Source organism: Dipodomys spectabilis, unplaced genomic scaffold, assembly GCF_019054845.1.
Source record: "Dipodomys spectabilis isolate Male_0828 unplaced genomic scaffold, ASM1905484v1 ptg000061l, whole genome shotgun sequence".
In the NCBI taxonomy this organism is placed as follows: domain Eukaryota; kingdom Metazoa; phylum Chordata; class Mammalia; order Rodentia; family Heteromyidae; genus Dipodomys; species Dipodomys spectabilis.
In genome coordinates this window covers 5,407,874-5,423,667 of record NW_024870738.1, presented here as the reverse complement: position 1 = coordinate 5,423,667, position 15,794 = coordinate 5,407,874, and the positions used below count along the sequence as shown (strand labels likewise).

Here is a 15,794-nt window from a genome sequence, read left to right as displayed (position 1 = left end):
AATTCTTATCTTTGCAACATTCCAATGAGAGTACTCTTCCCAGGTTATGTTAAAATATATAAATGGCCAGGCACCAGTGGCACAGACCTATAATCCTAGCTACTCAGGAGGCGGAGATCTGAGGATCACAGCTCAAAGCCAGCCAGAGCAGGAATGTCTTTGATACTCTTATCTCCAACTAACCGCCCAAAAATTCAGAAATGGAACTGTGACTCAGGTTGTAGTATGGTAGCCTTGAGGACCCAGAAACAAATAAAATAAAATAGCTCAGGCCCAGCACTAAGAATTCAAGCCCCAGGACCGGTACTAAATAAATGAATAGATGTGATGATGGTCACGCAACTCTGTAAATACACTAAAAGTTACTGAATTGGTTTAAGTGGGTAAATATTACCACATATTAACTTTTTCTCAATAAAACCATTACTCTAAAAATAAAATGTGTGAAGCCAAACAATGACAGAGTTCTGAGGAAGGACATACTTTGGAAGCAAAGAGGCAGACAGGTGGCGCTGGGAAGGTGGCTCAGTGGTAGAGCGCTTGCCTTGCATGCATTAGGCCCCTGGTTCGATTCCTCAGCACCACATAAGCAGAAAAAGCCGGAAGTGGGGCTAAGACTCAAGTGGTAGAGCACTGGTCTACAGCTGAAGAGCTAGGGGACAGCGCCCAGGCCCAGTTCAGGCCCCACAACCGACCAAAAAAAAAAAAAAAAAGAAGCAGACAGGGTGGTACTTGCCTATAATGCATCCCAGGATCCAGGAGCCTGAGATAGGATGATAAAGAATTTGAAGTCAGCTTGGGCTACACAATGAATCCTGGTTAGCTTGAGGTACAACAAAACTTGGTCTCAGAAAAAGAAAGTAATAGCTGGGTGCCAGTAGCTCATGCCTGTAATCCTAGCTACTCAAGAGGCTGAGTGAGATGTGACGATCACAGTTCAAAGCCAGCCCAGGCAGGAAAAGTCCCTCAGACTTTTCTCTCCAAATAACTACCAAAACCTGGAAATGGTGCTGTGGCTCAAAGTAGTAGAGCATAAGCCATAAGCACAAAAGATAAGGGATAGTAGGTAGGTCCTGCATTCAAGTGCAGGACCAAGATAAAAAAAAATAAAAATAATAGATCTCTAGGATTGGTACAAAGTGAAAGTTGACTCTACCCTCACAGTGCTTGATCCTAAGACAGGGTTTTGTTTTGTTTTGCTTTTGTAGTCCTGGGGCTTGAACTCAGGACCTGGGTGCTGTTCCTGAGCTATTCCTGAGCTTTTTCGCTCAACGAGAGTACTCTACCACTTGAGTCACGTTGCTACTTCCAGCTTTTACTGAGAAGTTTATTGGAAATAAAGAGTCTCAAGGACTTTTCTGTCTGGGCTGGCTTCAAACTGCGATCCTCAGATCTGTTTCCCAAGTAGCTAGGATTATAGACGTGAACCACCATTGCCAGCTCATAAGGCAGTTTTTATTGCCCCTACCTGCACCTGCCTGCCTGCCCATGGGAAGGAATGCATTTATATGCTTACCCAGGCCCTGGCAGCTCAGCTGCCTTGATCTGTGTTCCTAAGACTGGTGGAAGCTCTGTGAATAGAGCAAGGTGGGAGGGAGTGGCCAGAGGCACTGTGAACTAATTGGACAAACTCAGAATCCCAGCCTTGCTGGTCTCTTGGCTGTGCAGCCTTGAACAATTATTGCCATTGCCAAACTTCATGCTTATCAGAAACTAAGGGCTAATAATGCCTGCTAAGGACAAACCTCTAATAAGAAGCATGAAAGTTTCAGCTGCACCTGGCAAAGAACAAATGCCCAAGAAAGAAAGCCCCCACCAATGCCTCCACTAGCCACTGGCCACTGGCCTGCCTGTTTGCCACTTGTCCTTTGGATAGAGGAAGCAAGTAGGAGAGAAGTTCTGGTCCAACTCAAAGACAGGAAAACTCTAAACAGGTGATAAGGAGCAAGATGGGAGACGTCAGAATTGTTATTTGAGGCTGGATATGAACAGGAAGGCAGAAGTCCTGAAGAGGCCTCCAGAGACTCCTCTTCCAGGCCTTGCCCACTCCCTCTTTGTTCTTTGGCCTGGGGTCACATATCATGGGTGTGTCCTTTTCTAAGAAGTGGTGGTATTAGTAATGACTGCCCATAGTCAGAAGTGGGTATAGCTGTGGAAAGGTGATATGCGAATCTAGTATGAGCAAGCTCAAATTTTGACCTCTCACATTCAGGACCTGAGGTCTCTCTAGCTGGGTTGACTCTCTGAAGCATAGACCCACAGGACAAGGACAAAAGATGCTGGCTGAAGAAGACTAGAGCTGACGTCTAATTCCCAGTCTGCTGACCAAGTTGTGCATCCTGGATTGGGATTGTGCCTATCCAGAGAGAAGGGCATCGTTTTTCAGTTACACCACCAAGCATGGCCACTAGCCACATTGTCCTCAAGCACAGTGGCACAATGTCTGTGACCTGCAGCCTGATCCTCTTCCCTCGCTCTGCCTCAGAACATCACTGGTTAGCAGCTAAGTTCACACAGAGGCTAGGTTCTGCTCCATCTTTCTGCTTATTTTGCTGAGCAAAGCTTAATACTATCACTATTCAGGGAATGGAAAACTTGAAAACTTTTAAAAAGCATCCCTTTTTTTCTTTTCTAATAAAAGTCATACATATAACTCATAGAAAATTATGAGGACGCAGGAAGTATAAAGAAGGAAACGAAGCTGGGTGCAATGACTCAAGCCTGTAATCTTAGTTACTCGGGATGCAGAGATCAGAGGACTGTGGTTCAAGGGCAGCCAATGCAAAATGTTCATCAGACTCAATCTTTTTTTTTTCTCCAAGACCTGAGGCTTGAACTCAGGGCCTGGGCACTGTTCCTGAGCTTCTTTTGCTCAAAGTTAGTACTCTACCACTTGAGCCACAGCACTACTTCTAGCCTTTTCTGTTTATGTGGTACTGAGGAATCAAACCCAGGGCTTCATGCATGCTAGGCAAGCACTCCACCACTAAACCACATTCCCAGCCCCATCAGACTCCATATTATCCAATGGCTAAGCTTGGTAGTGCATGTTTGTCATCCCCCACGGTCCTGGGAAACAGAAATAAGAGGATTAAAGGCCAAGTTCGGTGAGGCATAATTAGACTCTACCTTCAAAATGACCAGTACGGAAAGGGGCTGGAAGTATGGCCCAAGTAGTAGAACATTTGCCTACCAAGTATAAGGACTTGAGTTCAATACCCACAACTCCAAAACAAAAGAAAAAATAAGAAATGAGATGAGAATCCAGCAACCCAGTTACTCAAAGATGCTCCAAAATGTTTAAAAATAGTGGTTTCTAGCCAGGCACTGGTGGCTCAGGCCTATAATCATAGCCACTCAGGAGGCTAAGATCTAGGGATTGCAGTTCAAAGCCAGCCCTGGTAGGAAACTCCTTAAGACTCTTATCTTCAATAAACTACTCAAAAAGAGCCAGAAGTGGCACTGTGGCTCAAGTGGTAGAGCACTCACCTTGAGCAAAAGAAGCTCAGGAGGGGCTGGGAAAGTGGCTCAGTGGTAGAGCGCTTGCCTTGCATGCCTGAGGCCCTGGGTTCGATTCCTCAGGACCACATAAAAAAGAAAAAAGCCGGAAGTGGCACTGTGGCTCAAGTGGTAGAGCGCTAGCCTTGAGCTGAAGAGCAGAGCTGAGGGACAGCGCCCAGGCCCAGGGTTCAGGCCCCACGACCGGACCCCCCCCCCCCCCAAAAAAAAAGAAGCTCAGGAACAGTGCCCAGGCCCAGAGTTCAAGCCGCATGACCAAAATAATTTTTTTTAAATGGAGCCGGGAAAGTGGCTTAGTGGTAGAGTGCTTGCCTCGCATGCATGAAGCCCTGGGTTCGACTCCTCAGTACTATGAGTGGCAAAAAAAGAAGAAAAATAAATAATTTAAAAAGTGGTTTCTTTTTCTCTTTACTTGAGTATTAGAACCATATTGCAATGATTTTGAGGTCTGCTTTTTAAACTTGTTTGCTATTATATTGCAAATGCTTTCTTATGTACTTAAAATATCCTTCTAGGTCATGTTTTAGTGACTGGAAATGTGGTAATCAAATTAGCCAGCCCAGATGGGTATGATTTAGACATGATTTGGGGAAGGTCAGTTGTGGGGGGTTGAACTCAAGGTCTGGGCACTGTCCCTCAGCTTTTTCTGCTCAAGGCTTGTACTCTACCACTTTGAGCCATAGCACTACTTCCAGTTTTCTGACAGTTAATTGGAGATAAAGAGTCTCAAGGACTTTCCTGCCCAGGTTGACTTCGAACTGCTATCCTCAGATGTCAGCCTCCTGATTATAGGTGTGAGTGACCAGCACCTGGCTCTGTACATGATTTTAATGAACAGTATTATTTGTGTATCTTTGTACTCATCTGTTTTTTGTGTTTTTTTGAGACAGGGTCTTGCTTTGTACCCTAAGCTGGTTGGCCTCAAACTCATGATCTTCTTGCCCAACTAAGTTCTATGATTACAGGTGTAAGCTACTAAGTGCAGCAAGCTATTTGCTCTGGCTTTCCTTTAAAAGAAAATAAAACCCTTTATGTAGGGAGTCATGCATGCCAGTCAATCACATTATCATGGAACTACATCCTTGGCCCTTGATTATTTCCCTTCTAGAAATTGGGAGTTATTGAGTTCGAGGGTATGTAGACAGCCTGTTAAACGGTCACCCAAAATCCTTAGCTGCAATAGTACTTCTACTTGTTTAATCCTTTCCCCTTGAATGTGTGCTAAGAACTAATGACTTGCTTCTTATGCATAAATGTGGCAAAAGTGATACTGTTGCCTTTAAAACTAGGATATAAGCCAGGAGCTGATGAATCACATCTGTAATCCTAGCTACTTAGGAGTTGATATCTGAGGATTGCAGTTCAAAGCCACCTTGGGCAGGAAAGCCCATGAGACTCTCATCTCCAATTAAGCACCAAAACAAGCTGGAATGAGGCTGTGGCTCAAGTGGCAGAGTGCTAGCATTGAGCAAAATAACTCAGGTACAGCACACAGGCTGAGCTCAAGCCCCAGAACCAGCACACACATGTGCACATGCACATATGCGCGTACACACACACACACACACACACACACACACACACACACACACTAGCATATAGCCAGATGCTGATAGCTCATGCTTGTAATCCCAGCAAGTCAGGAGGCTAAGATCTGAGGATTGTGGTTTGAAGCCAGCCTGGTTTGGAGACTCTCATCTCCAATTAGGCACCAAAACAAGCCTGAAATGGAGCTGTGACTCAAGGGGTAGAGTGCTAGCCTTGACAAAAAAGCTCAGGGACAGTGCCCAGGCCCTGAGTTCAAGCCCCAGGATTGAGGGAGAAGGGGAGACTAAGATATAAACACAAGAACTACTTGTCTGGGTTCTCTTGTTTACTTTGAAGAGAAGCTGACTGCCACTTTGTGAGTTGCCTTATAGTGAAGCAACACGGCCAGGAATTCAAGAAGGCCTTGAAAACTGAATTCCTCTCATGAGGAATTCAGCCCTGTGAGCAGGCTCAAAAGAGGGTTCTCTTACCATGGGACCTTCAGGAGAGGCTGGGGCTCAGCTAGACACCTTGACTGCAGCCCATGAGAGACTGTAAAGCAGAAGCACTGCTAAGGCACTCCTGGTGTCTATAAATACAAGGGTTGTGAGATAGTGCTTATTGATTTAAGCCTCTAGATTTGGGATGATTTGTTATGCAGCAATAGGTTAATACAGAGGATGTGTACAGGCATACATATATATACATACATAAACTGAGGGTAACATAAGTTCTGGGGTGGCCCAATTTACCATCTGTTGGCACCAAAAATGATCCAGATGAGAGAAGAGGTGACACTGTCCAAAAAAGAAATGTACTCTTTATCTGACTTATGTAACCTTTAACCCCTTTGCATATCAACTTTATAATTACAATAAAAACAATTTTAAATGATCCAGGGGAATCATCACATTGAGTAAGAGGACCAAGAACATAAAGAAGAAAGCACTAAAAATTTAATGAGCAGAAAAGAGGGGCAAGGCAGTGCTAAACTAATAGACCACAGACCCTGATTTCATACACTAGTAAAGAAGCCAGAATGTACAAAAGGGTCTAGAAAAGGTCTAGTTAGGACACCACTTCCTGAAACTCATAATCTCTCTAATAGATGTGGGTAATAATGCTGGGTGTTTACTGATAGTATCTGTTTAGACTGTGTACATCATTTGCCTTTATAAGATGGAGTTCAGCATCGGCTACAAAGCAAAACTCTGTCTCAAAAACCAAGGACCTAGGGCTAGGGATGTGGCTTAGCAGTAGAATGTTTGCCTAGCATGCATGAAGCCCTGGGTTCGATTGCTCAGTACCACATTAACAGAAAAAGCCAGAAGTGGCACTGTGATTCAAGTGGTAGAGTGCCAGCCTTGAGAAAAAGTAAGCTTAGGGACAGTGTCTAGGCTCTGAGTTCAAGCCCCAGGACTGGCAAAAAAAAAAAAAAAAAAAACAAGGACCCAGGTAGGCTTGGTGGCTTATGCCTATAATCCCAACTATGTGGGAGGCATACATACACAGAAGATCATAGTATAAAAAATGGGAGACCTACCCGGGCACCAGCAGTGGCTCACATTTATAATCCTAGCTACTCAGGAGGCTGAGATCTGAGGATCATGGTTCAAAGCCAGCCTGGAAAGGAAAGTCTGTGAGACTCTTATCTCCAATTAACCATCAGACAATTGGAAGTGGTGCTGTGGCTCAAGTGGTAGAGCACTTGCCTGAGCTAAAGAGCTCAGGGACAAGCCAGGCGCAGGTGGCTCACGCCTGTAATCCTAGCTACTCAGGAGGCTGAGATCTGAGGATTGTGGTTCAAAGCCAGCCTGGGCAGGAAAGTCCGTGAAACTCTTATCTCCAATAAACCACCAGAATACCAGAAGTGGTGCTGTAGCTCAAGTGGTAGAGAGCTAGCCTTGAGCTGAAGAGCTGAGGGACAGTGTTCAGGCCCAGAGTTCAAGCCCCACAACCAACAACAACAACAAAAAAGAGCTTAGGGACAGCACCCAGGCCAAGTTCAAGTCCCATGACCAAATAAATAAATAAATAAAAATGGGAGACTCAATCTAAGAATAACTAGAGCAATAAAAGGGCTGGGGTATGCTCAAGTTTGCCTACCTAGCCCTGAATACATACCCCAGTAGTTTCCACAAAAATGTTTAAATGCTAAAGAGAAAAAAAGCAAGGACTGGTAATATAGCTCTGTGATAGAACATTTCCAGAATGTCCAAAATCCCTGGGCTTGAGCCTCAGCATCATAAAAAATTGATAAAATAAATACACAAAACAAAAGGTGCTGCTGGACTCTACTTACAAACCATTTCTAGCTCTAAAACTCTTTCAATGCAAAGATTCTCTGCAATTAGCCTAAACACCTATCCTAGCAGCAAGAAAAAAACAAGCAAGTTTGATTATGCCCAAAGCCACTGATATACACTTGGGCCTGACCCATTTTGAAGAGCAGAGCCTAGGTCACATTGTCCGTGGCATCTTCAAGCCACAGACTCCTAGATGTAAAAATGGTCCTCTATTTTATGGGTTACCTAAGTGGAACATCATTGTCCCAATTTTATGAAGTCACTCTCAGCTCCACATAGGCCAATCCCGATGTACCTTTGAAATAAACACCAAGCCTTCTTTTCACGTGTCCTACTTACTCGACCACTTCCGCTCTTTGTTAACACCAGGCTGTGTGGACTTGAAGTTTCAAAAGGTCTCTTTAAACTCTTTACCTTTCACATTTCATTTGCAGGTACCTTTGGAGGGAGCTATCTGCAAAGCAGACCTTGTAAATCAGATATCATAAGGCTTAAATGAAAAAGATGTAATAAGTTTATAAGGCTCAACCAACCAAACATCACCCCCCCCAATTACAATGTATTTGCCATATCCCTAATCATCCAACCCCAGCCTACATAATTTGTTTACCAAAAACTATTACTCCTTTTACCTCCCTCAAAGTTTTGCTCCCATTCAATATTATTGACCTTTACTATGCTCAAGAAATGTGGAAAGATGGGAGAGGAAGCTAGGAGCTGGTAGCTCATGACTATAATCCTTCCTACTCAGGAGGCTGAGACCTGAAGGATTGAGGTTCAAACTAGCCCGAACAGGAAAATCTGAGAGCCTCTATCTCCAATAAACCAGCATAAAAAATGGACTAGAGGCATGGCTCAAATATAGAGCAGCAATTAGTGAGCAAAAAAAACCAAGCAATTGGGGCTGGGAAGGTGGCTCAGTGGTAGGGCGCTTACCTTGCATACATGAGGCCCTGGATTCGATTCCTCAGCACCACATAAGCAAAAAGAAAAAAGCCGCAAGTGGCACTGTGGCTCAAGTAGTAGAGCACTAGCCTTGAGCTGAAGAGCTGAGGGACAGCGTCCAGGCCCAGAGTTCAGGCCCCACGACCGGACCCACCCCCCCACCCTCCCCCTCCCCCACCCCCCCCTCCCCCCCCCACCCCCCCACCCCCGCCAAAAAAAAAAAGCCAAGCAAAGTGAGGTATTGAGTTCAAACCCTGGTAAAGACACAAAAATCAAATACACAGACAAACAATATACAAGTCAATAAATAGGGCAGAAGGTGTGGTTCAAGTAGTAGAGTGCTTTCCTAGCAAACATGAGGCCCTGAGTTCAAACCCTAGTACTACCAAATAACCCTCCCAAATGACTAAATTAACAATTGTGACATAATAATAAAAACTGTGGTATTGTTAGAGGAATGTGCTGTATCTGATTTGTTTTCATCACTTTTGTTGTTTGACTCTCATAAAGTGAAATTTACCAAAGCTTGTCAATAAAGTTAGAAAACAGTGTTGCAGGGGCTGGGAAGGTGGCTCAGTGGTAGAGCACTTGTCTTGCATGCTTGAGGCCCTGGGTTCGATTCTTCAGCACCACATAAGAAAAAAAAGCCGGAAGTGGTGCTGTGGCTCAAGTGGTAGAGTGCTAGTCTTGAACTGAAGAGCTGAGGGACAGTGCCCAGGCCCAGAGTTCAGGCCCCACGACCGGACCCAAAAAAAAAAAAAAAAAAAAGAAAAGAAAACAGTGTTGCAAACACAAGATCATTTTGCTACGTATCAATATCTATAGCAGAAAAGTTGAAATTCAACAAACTGACAAAGACAAGATTTAATAAAATAGTTTCGTCCTACCCTACACTCTTGCCAATCCTGACTGATTTTTCTTCATTATATCAAGCACAGAGTCTGGAAAGAGGGGAGAATATAAAAAGCTGGAAAACAAAATTAATGGCACCCTAAAAGCAAGAGATACATCGTATGAATTACCTTCCTCCAGCCGTGAAAATGTTATGTGCTCTGCACTATGCCTAATGTCACATCAATTCTTATTCCTCAGAATAATCCTAATGTGAGACATTAGCATCATCCCCACCGTATAGATAACCCAACTTACATATTAAGAAGCTTGCCCAAGATTTCATAGCTAGTAAGTGGCAGCGAGCCAAGAGTCTTGACTCTAAAATCTACACTATTTACCACTGCTACACTACTTATTACTGTAAGGAAGATGAAAGGGTACTGAGTTCCAGACTCAGCTTCACCCCTTGGGCAAATCACTTGACCTTACTGAGCAGTTTGTCATCAGTAAATGTGGGCAAGGACAGCCGCCCAATCTTCTCCATAGCATCTGACTAATGCTGAGAATTAATGTATGTGCAACTATGCCATAAAAAGCTATAGGGCACTATTGTAAATGTATAATTTTGTTAAGTTGAGCTTAATTAACATATATTTTACCCTTCCAAATGGTTTATAGAACTAAAAATAAATTTAATAATAAATAGTTTTAAACATTCTCAAGACAAAAAAAAAATCTAGCAAAAAAAAGATCAAGCTTAGACATTCTGGGAGTCAAAATTATAGATTAAAGAGAAAGACCAGCGATAGCTGGCCCATCCTAATACTCATGAAGCTGAGAGGGAAATATTGCAGGCTACATTTTAAGAGTATACATTTCGGGCTGGGAAGGTGGCTCAGTGGTAGAGCGCTTGCCTTTCATGCATGTGGCCCTGGGTTCGATTCCTCAGCACCACATAAGCAGAAAAAAAAAGCCGGAAGTGGTGCTGTAGCTCAAGTGGTAGAGTGCTAGCCTTGAGCTGAAGAGCTGAGGGACAGCGCCCAGGCCCAGAGTTCAGGCCCCATGACCGGACCCAAAAAAAAAAAAAAGAGTATACATTTCAAGACTTTAATCTCAAAAAGAAACAAAGAAAAAGATTAGGGGGCCCAGTAGTATAGGGAAAAAGAGGGATGACTAGGTAGAAGTCATATTATGATACACTTGTCAAAAGGTATACATACATTATATAACGTAAGAGTAACCCTGTAAACTATAGGCTTAGTGCTTAGGCATCAATGCTACTTGGAGAATGTCAACAAAATTATCATGCTAGTCCAAGATGTAAATAAAAGAAAGGAGTATGTGTGGAGACTTGTGGACAGTCTATACTTCTTGCTAAATTAGCCTGTAAACCTAAAAACTGCTAAAAAAAAAAATGTGGAGTTTTTTTTCTTCCTTAAATAAAAAGCCAAGGGGCTGAGAATGTGGCTTAGTGGCAGAGTGCTTGCCTAGCATGCATGAAGCCTGAGTTTGATTCCTCAGTACCACATCAACAGCAAAAGCCACTTCCGGCGCTGTAGCTCAAATGGTAGAGTGATAGCCTTGAGCAAAAGAAGCTCAGGGACAGTGCACAGGCCCTGAGTTCAAGCCCTAGGACTGGCAAAAAAAAATAAAGTTAAATAAATAAATAAATAGCCAAATGCCCTTGTAAGCTGAGATTTGATGGTTATGGTTCAAAGTCAGTCTGGGCAGGAAAGCCTATGACTATCTTATCTCCAGTTAACCACCAAAAAAAACAAAAGTAGAGCTATAGCTCAAGTGGTAGAGCATTAGCCTTGAGCACAAAAGCTCAGGGATAGCACCCAGAACCTGAGATCAAGCCCAGTACCAGCATACACACATGTATGCACATGCATAAAAATCAATAAAAAATGTGGGACTAGTTTTCTTAAAACTCAACCTATAAATTGGGCATGAATGGCTCACACTTATAATCGTGGCTACTTAGGGAGCAGACATCTGAAGATCACAGTTTGAAGTTAGCTAGGGGAATGAGACTCTTTATCTCCAATTAACCACCAAAAAACCGGTAGTGGGGCTGTGGCTCAAGTGGTAGAGCACTAGCCTTGAACAAGAAAACTCAGGGACAGTGCCCTAGCTTTGAGTTCAAGCCCTAGTACCAGTGCATACGCATGTACACACATACGTGTACACACATACACACGTACACACACAAACTAAACTCAAAAATAAATTCTACACAGGAATTTAGAAAATAATATGAATGTGCTTAATTGTCTAAAACAAAAATTCCAGGGCTAGGAAGGTGGCTCAGTGGTAGAGTGCTTGCCTTGCATGCATGAGGCCCTGGGTTAAATTCCTCAGCACCACATAAGCAAAAAGAAAAAAGCCGGAAGTGGCGCTGTGGCTCAAGTGGTAGAGCACTAGCCTTGAGCTGAAGCACCCAGACCCAGAGTTCAGGCCCCACGCCCGGACCCAAAAAAAATAAAATAAAATAAAACAAAAATTCCCCTAAATTCTTCATAATATAATGATCTTTTTATCTTTAGAACAATGCTGTCCAATATAACTATATGATGAAAATGTTCTAGATCTGCTCTAATACAGATACCTAGCCATATTGGCTATTGTAACACTTGATATTGTGGCTAGTAGGATTGACAAACAGAATTCTTCATTTTTATTTAGCTTTAACCAACTTAGCTACATGTAGCTCATAGCTACTATATCAGCACAGTTGTAGAAATCCCTCAAGAGACCTCTAAAAAATGTACTGTAATATTACCTTCAGGAAAAAAAAAGTTACCTTAAGAGACCATTCAATTGGATGTAGTTATGAAATGAAGCCAGTTAATTGAGCAGATCAAGAGTGACTAGGGAAGTGAGCCTAGGAGTTCAAGGCCAGCTTGGGCAACATGGAGAGAACCTGTTTCAAAAAAGCAAGGTGTGGTGATATAGGCTTGTAATTCCAGTAATCCCAGCATTCAGGCGGCTGAGACCACAGAATCCAAGTGAGGCTCTGTCTCAAAACAACCAAAAATGATTCAAATGAGAACCAAGAAAGCCCATCTCGCCAGGGGCCAGTGGCTAATGCCTATAATCCTAGCTACTCAGGAGGCTGAGATCTGAGGATTGCGGTTCAAAGCCAGCCGCTGGGCAGGAAAGTCTGTGAGACTCTTATTGCCAATAAACCACTAGAAAACCGGAAGTGGCGCTGTGGCTCAAGCAGTAGAGTGCTTGCCTTGAGCTGAAGAGTGCAGGGTGCAGGGACAGTGCCCAAGCCCAGAGTTCAAGCCCCACAACCAACCAAAAAAAAAAAAAAAAGCCCATCTCCAATTTTCCTCACTTTTAAGTTCCATAATGGAACCAAACAATGATTGTCACTTTTAATTCCTTCAATATTTCAAAACCCTAATTTGCTAAATTTTATTTCTGCTTCCTGAAAAACAAAGAGTAGAAGTTACGAATAGGAATATTTTCTCAAGTTAGTGACTGGGAGGAAATTATAATAAGGATCTCCAGGGCACAGGTGGCTCATGCCTGTAATCTTAGCTACTCAAGGAAGCTGAGAACTGGAAGATCAGAGGTTTGAAACCAGCCCAGCAGACAAGTTTGGGAGACTCCATCTCCAAAATAACCAGCAAAAAGCTGGGCTGGTGTCATGGCTCAAGTGGGAGACAGCCAGGTGAGCAAGCAAACCCAGCTAGTTCTAGTCCCCATGCCCCTGAGTTCAAGCTCCATGTGTGTGTGTGTGGGGGGGGGGGAGGTGGAGGTCATAAAGAATAACTCAAAAATTATTTCTGCAGATACGATGCTCTATTTTTTAGTGAAAATTCAAAAACTGGTATTTAGCTGTGCATTTCAATTTCATATCAAAGTCGGTTGAAATCAAAAGGAAAAATAGTCTCAAAGAAGTATAAGAAAATAAAAAAGGAGTACAAGGTAATTAAAGCAGACAAGACAACAGATACATATGACTATTCATATCTAGATACTAAAAAAGCTCTGTACCTCCAAGGGTCATTACCTCTTATGGGGTAGTTTAAAATACTACTTGATTAAACCTCAGTTCCTAATTCAATGACTTTCTGTCCTTATCCCACTGGCATAAAAGGGAACTTATGTCCTCAATTGCAATAGCCTTTTATCTGAGTTCTCCCCTGGGGAACCTATGAAATCAAACACAGAGATTGGCTTTCTACCCTTAGGGAATAGTCAAGTGTCCAGAATGACAGTGTTGAATCCCTAAAGTACATTTGGTCCCTGGCTTTTTGAGTTGTACAAGTACTAGATCTTTCTTTTAGGAGAGAGAGGGAAGAAGGAGGAAAGGAGTGGGGGAAGAAGGAAGAGGGGAGAGTGAGGAGAGGGAGATAATTGAGTAGTACCAACTTCTCATGCAGAGACATGAAAATACCTGACCGTAGAAACACGCCTGGCCCCAAAAGCCAATTCTTGACACTTTGCTCAAACGTAAACCAGACCTTTGTTCCCTTTTGAAGTTCATGAATCGCATTAGGAAAAATATTATTTCGTAATTTCATACAGGAATTATTTTTAAGATTAGCCAAATACATAATTAAGTAATATGAAATAGCCCTGAGTGATCAAGTAAGACATCTTAACAAATGTTCACCTGCAAGAAAAAGGGACGGGGATTCTACCTCTCAGCCCCATTCCCCACAGTTCTCTGTCCCAGCGCTTTCCAAAAGCCCAGTACCCCATTCCTTGTGCAATCTTTCTCAAACTCCACCCACTGAGCTCCAGAACAAGTGGAATTCTCCCGTTCTGAAAGAGGTCTCGATTTCCTGTATCCAGGGAGACATTGAAAACTCCTTGACAAGAGTCAAGTAAGGCAAGGGGAACCGTCCAGCCTGCCTCCCAGATGAAGAAAGACCAAAGGCCAAGTCGGGGAGGCGCTCAAGTTTCCCTTACCAAATTAAAAAGGAGAAAAGGAAAAGAAAAGAGAAAAGAAAAGAAAAGGTGAGGAGTTGGAGGACTGGGAAGGCTATTAGATGCTGCTGCTCCTGACTGGGGGGCGGGGGGGGGGGGGTCACGAGATTCTTCAGCATCCCCTCCCCTACCCCGACCACACGTGTAACCAAGGCCCAAAGTGCCCAGAGACGAACGAACCCCGGGGGCCTAGGTCCTAAGGGCCAAGCGCCCCCCCCACCCCGCCACTCCCCACTCAGTCCCGCAGCGTTCACCGCCCGTCCGCCCGCGCAGTGGCGGGGAGCGGAGAGGGGCGGGGGGAGGGGGGCGCAGCGCAGCCCCGGCTCCCGCTCTGTTATCTTACTGCGCAACAGCCTCGCCTCAACAACCCGGGTGCAACCCGCAGCGCACCCTGCGCACCTGCCGGATGCAAAGTGGGCGAACCTATAACCTCAGGGAGCCCCAGACAGCGGCGTCCAGCGCCCGGAGCATCATGACCGCAGGGGCTAGGAGCGAGGGAGAGAGAGAGAGAGAGGAGAACACCTGGCGTCCGGGGCCCCGCGGCGCCGGCCGGCCGCACGTGGCTGTCACACCTGGCGCGCCCCCGCTTTGCACACCTACCCCCTCAGTCGCGGTGTATACTGCTCTCCTTCAACACCCCCCCCAAGTGCCTTGCATCCCCAAGCCCCAACCATCATCCCTACCCATCCCATCCATCCCAGTCGCATCCCCCCCCCACCTGCTCCCACTGTCGTCACCCCCCGGGAGGGAAAAGGGCCGGATGTTCGTCCCATGGCTAAAGGTAACCAGGGAGAGTGAAGAGGTGGACCCCGAAAAAAGGTAACCCGTGTATACTCCCGATTCAACAACATGAAGGAGTCCCTCTGACCGACCTTCTGCCGAGGGCTGCGTCGCCGTCCCCCCCGTCCGGCCTCGACAGCCGCCTCAGCGCCGCCGCCTCTTCCCCGCGCTGCCTCCTCAACCCGCGTCGCCATGAGGTGACGGCAGCAGCCAAACAAGCGGCCCGACCAGGGGCAAGGAACCTCGCAGGGCCTTGCGCTCCGCCCCTGATTACCACAGCCAATCACAGCATGGGAGTTTTTCCACGTGACAGGAGGAGGTTTGCCCCCAAGGGAAAACCGCGAGATGGGGGTGGGGAGCACTGAATGCTGGGTTGGGCTTCTTCTAGGGCCGAAGGGCAGACCGAGGCCCCACGAGTCTGCGCTAACCGAGAGAGGGACTTGGGAGCGAACTACAAGTCCCAGAAGGCTGCACGACGACCGCTTACAGGCCCGGATTGGGGGGGATTCGAGTGTTAAGCTACATTATGAGCAGTGAAGTTCCCACTCTACTGCGCGCGCAGCCTACTGGGATTTGTAGTTTCGGAAGTTGATGTCTCTGTACCGAAAGAGAGTCAATATTATCCCTACCGGAAAAGTTTTAAAACATTCCAGTGTTCGAGAAGGAACAGAATCAGGGGCACTTTGACGTGTTCTTGTTTTGGTGGTTGTTCTTTGGAATTGAGCGCGAATGGTTTGGGCATAGAGGGGCAGTACTTCGCTATTTTCAAGGTGGGAGATGTAATGGCTTTCAATGTGCGCCTTGGACTCTGACACTTACCCAAGTTCAAGGACTCCACCAGAATTCCCACTGCACTTACCTGTCCGAAGCTCCTCTAAAGTGTAGGACTGCTTGCTACTCACCTGCGTTGAACTGTTTCTCCACACTTAGATT

General features: G+C 45.0%; 1 protein-coding gene across 3 annotated transcripts in view; it reads right to left on the bottom strand.

Moving 5' to 3' along the window:
- Positions 1-15,168, bottom strand: part of Txlng (taxilin gamma) — a 58,123-nt gene extending 42,955 nt beyond the window's left edge. Inside the window, exon 1 of one of the 3 annotated variants that reach the window (XM_042680425.1) lies at positions 14,954-15,168. In XM_042680425.1, the coding sequence (XP_042536359.1) occupies positions 14,954-15,055 (102 nt within the window). In that variant the 5' untranslated portion in view covers positions 15,056-15,168. The other 2 variants (XM_042680426.1, XM_042680427.1) reach the window with 2 other exon arrangements.
- Positions 15,169-15,794: the final 626 nt, after the last annotated feature.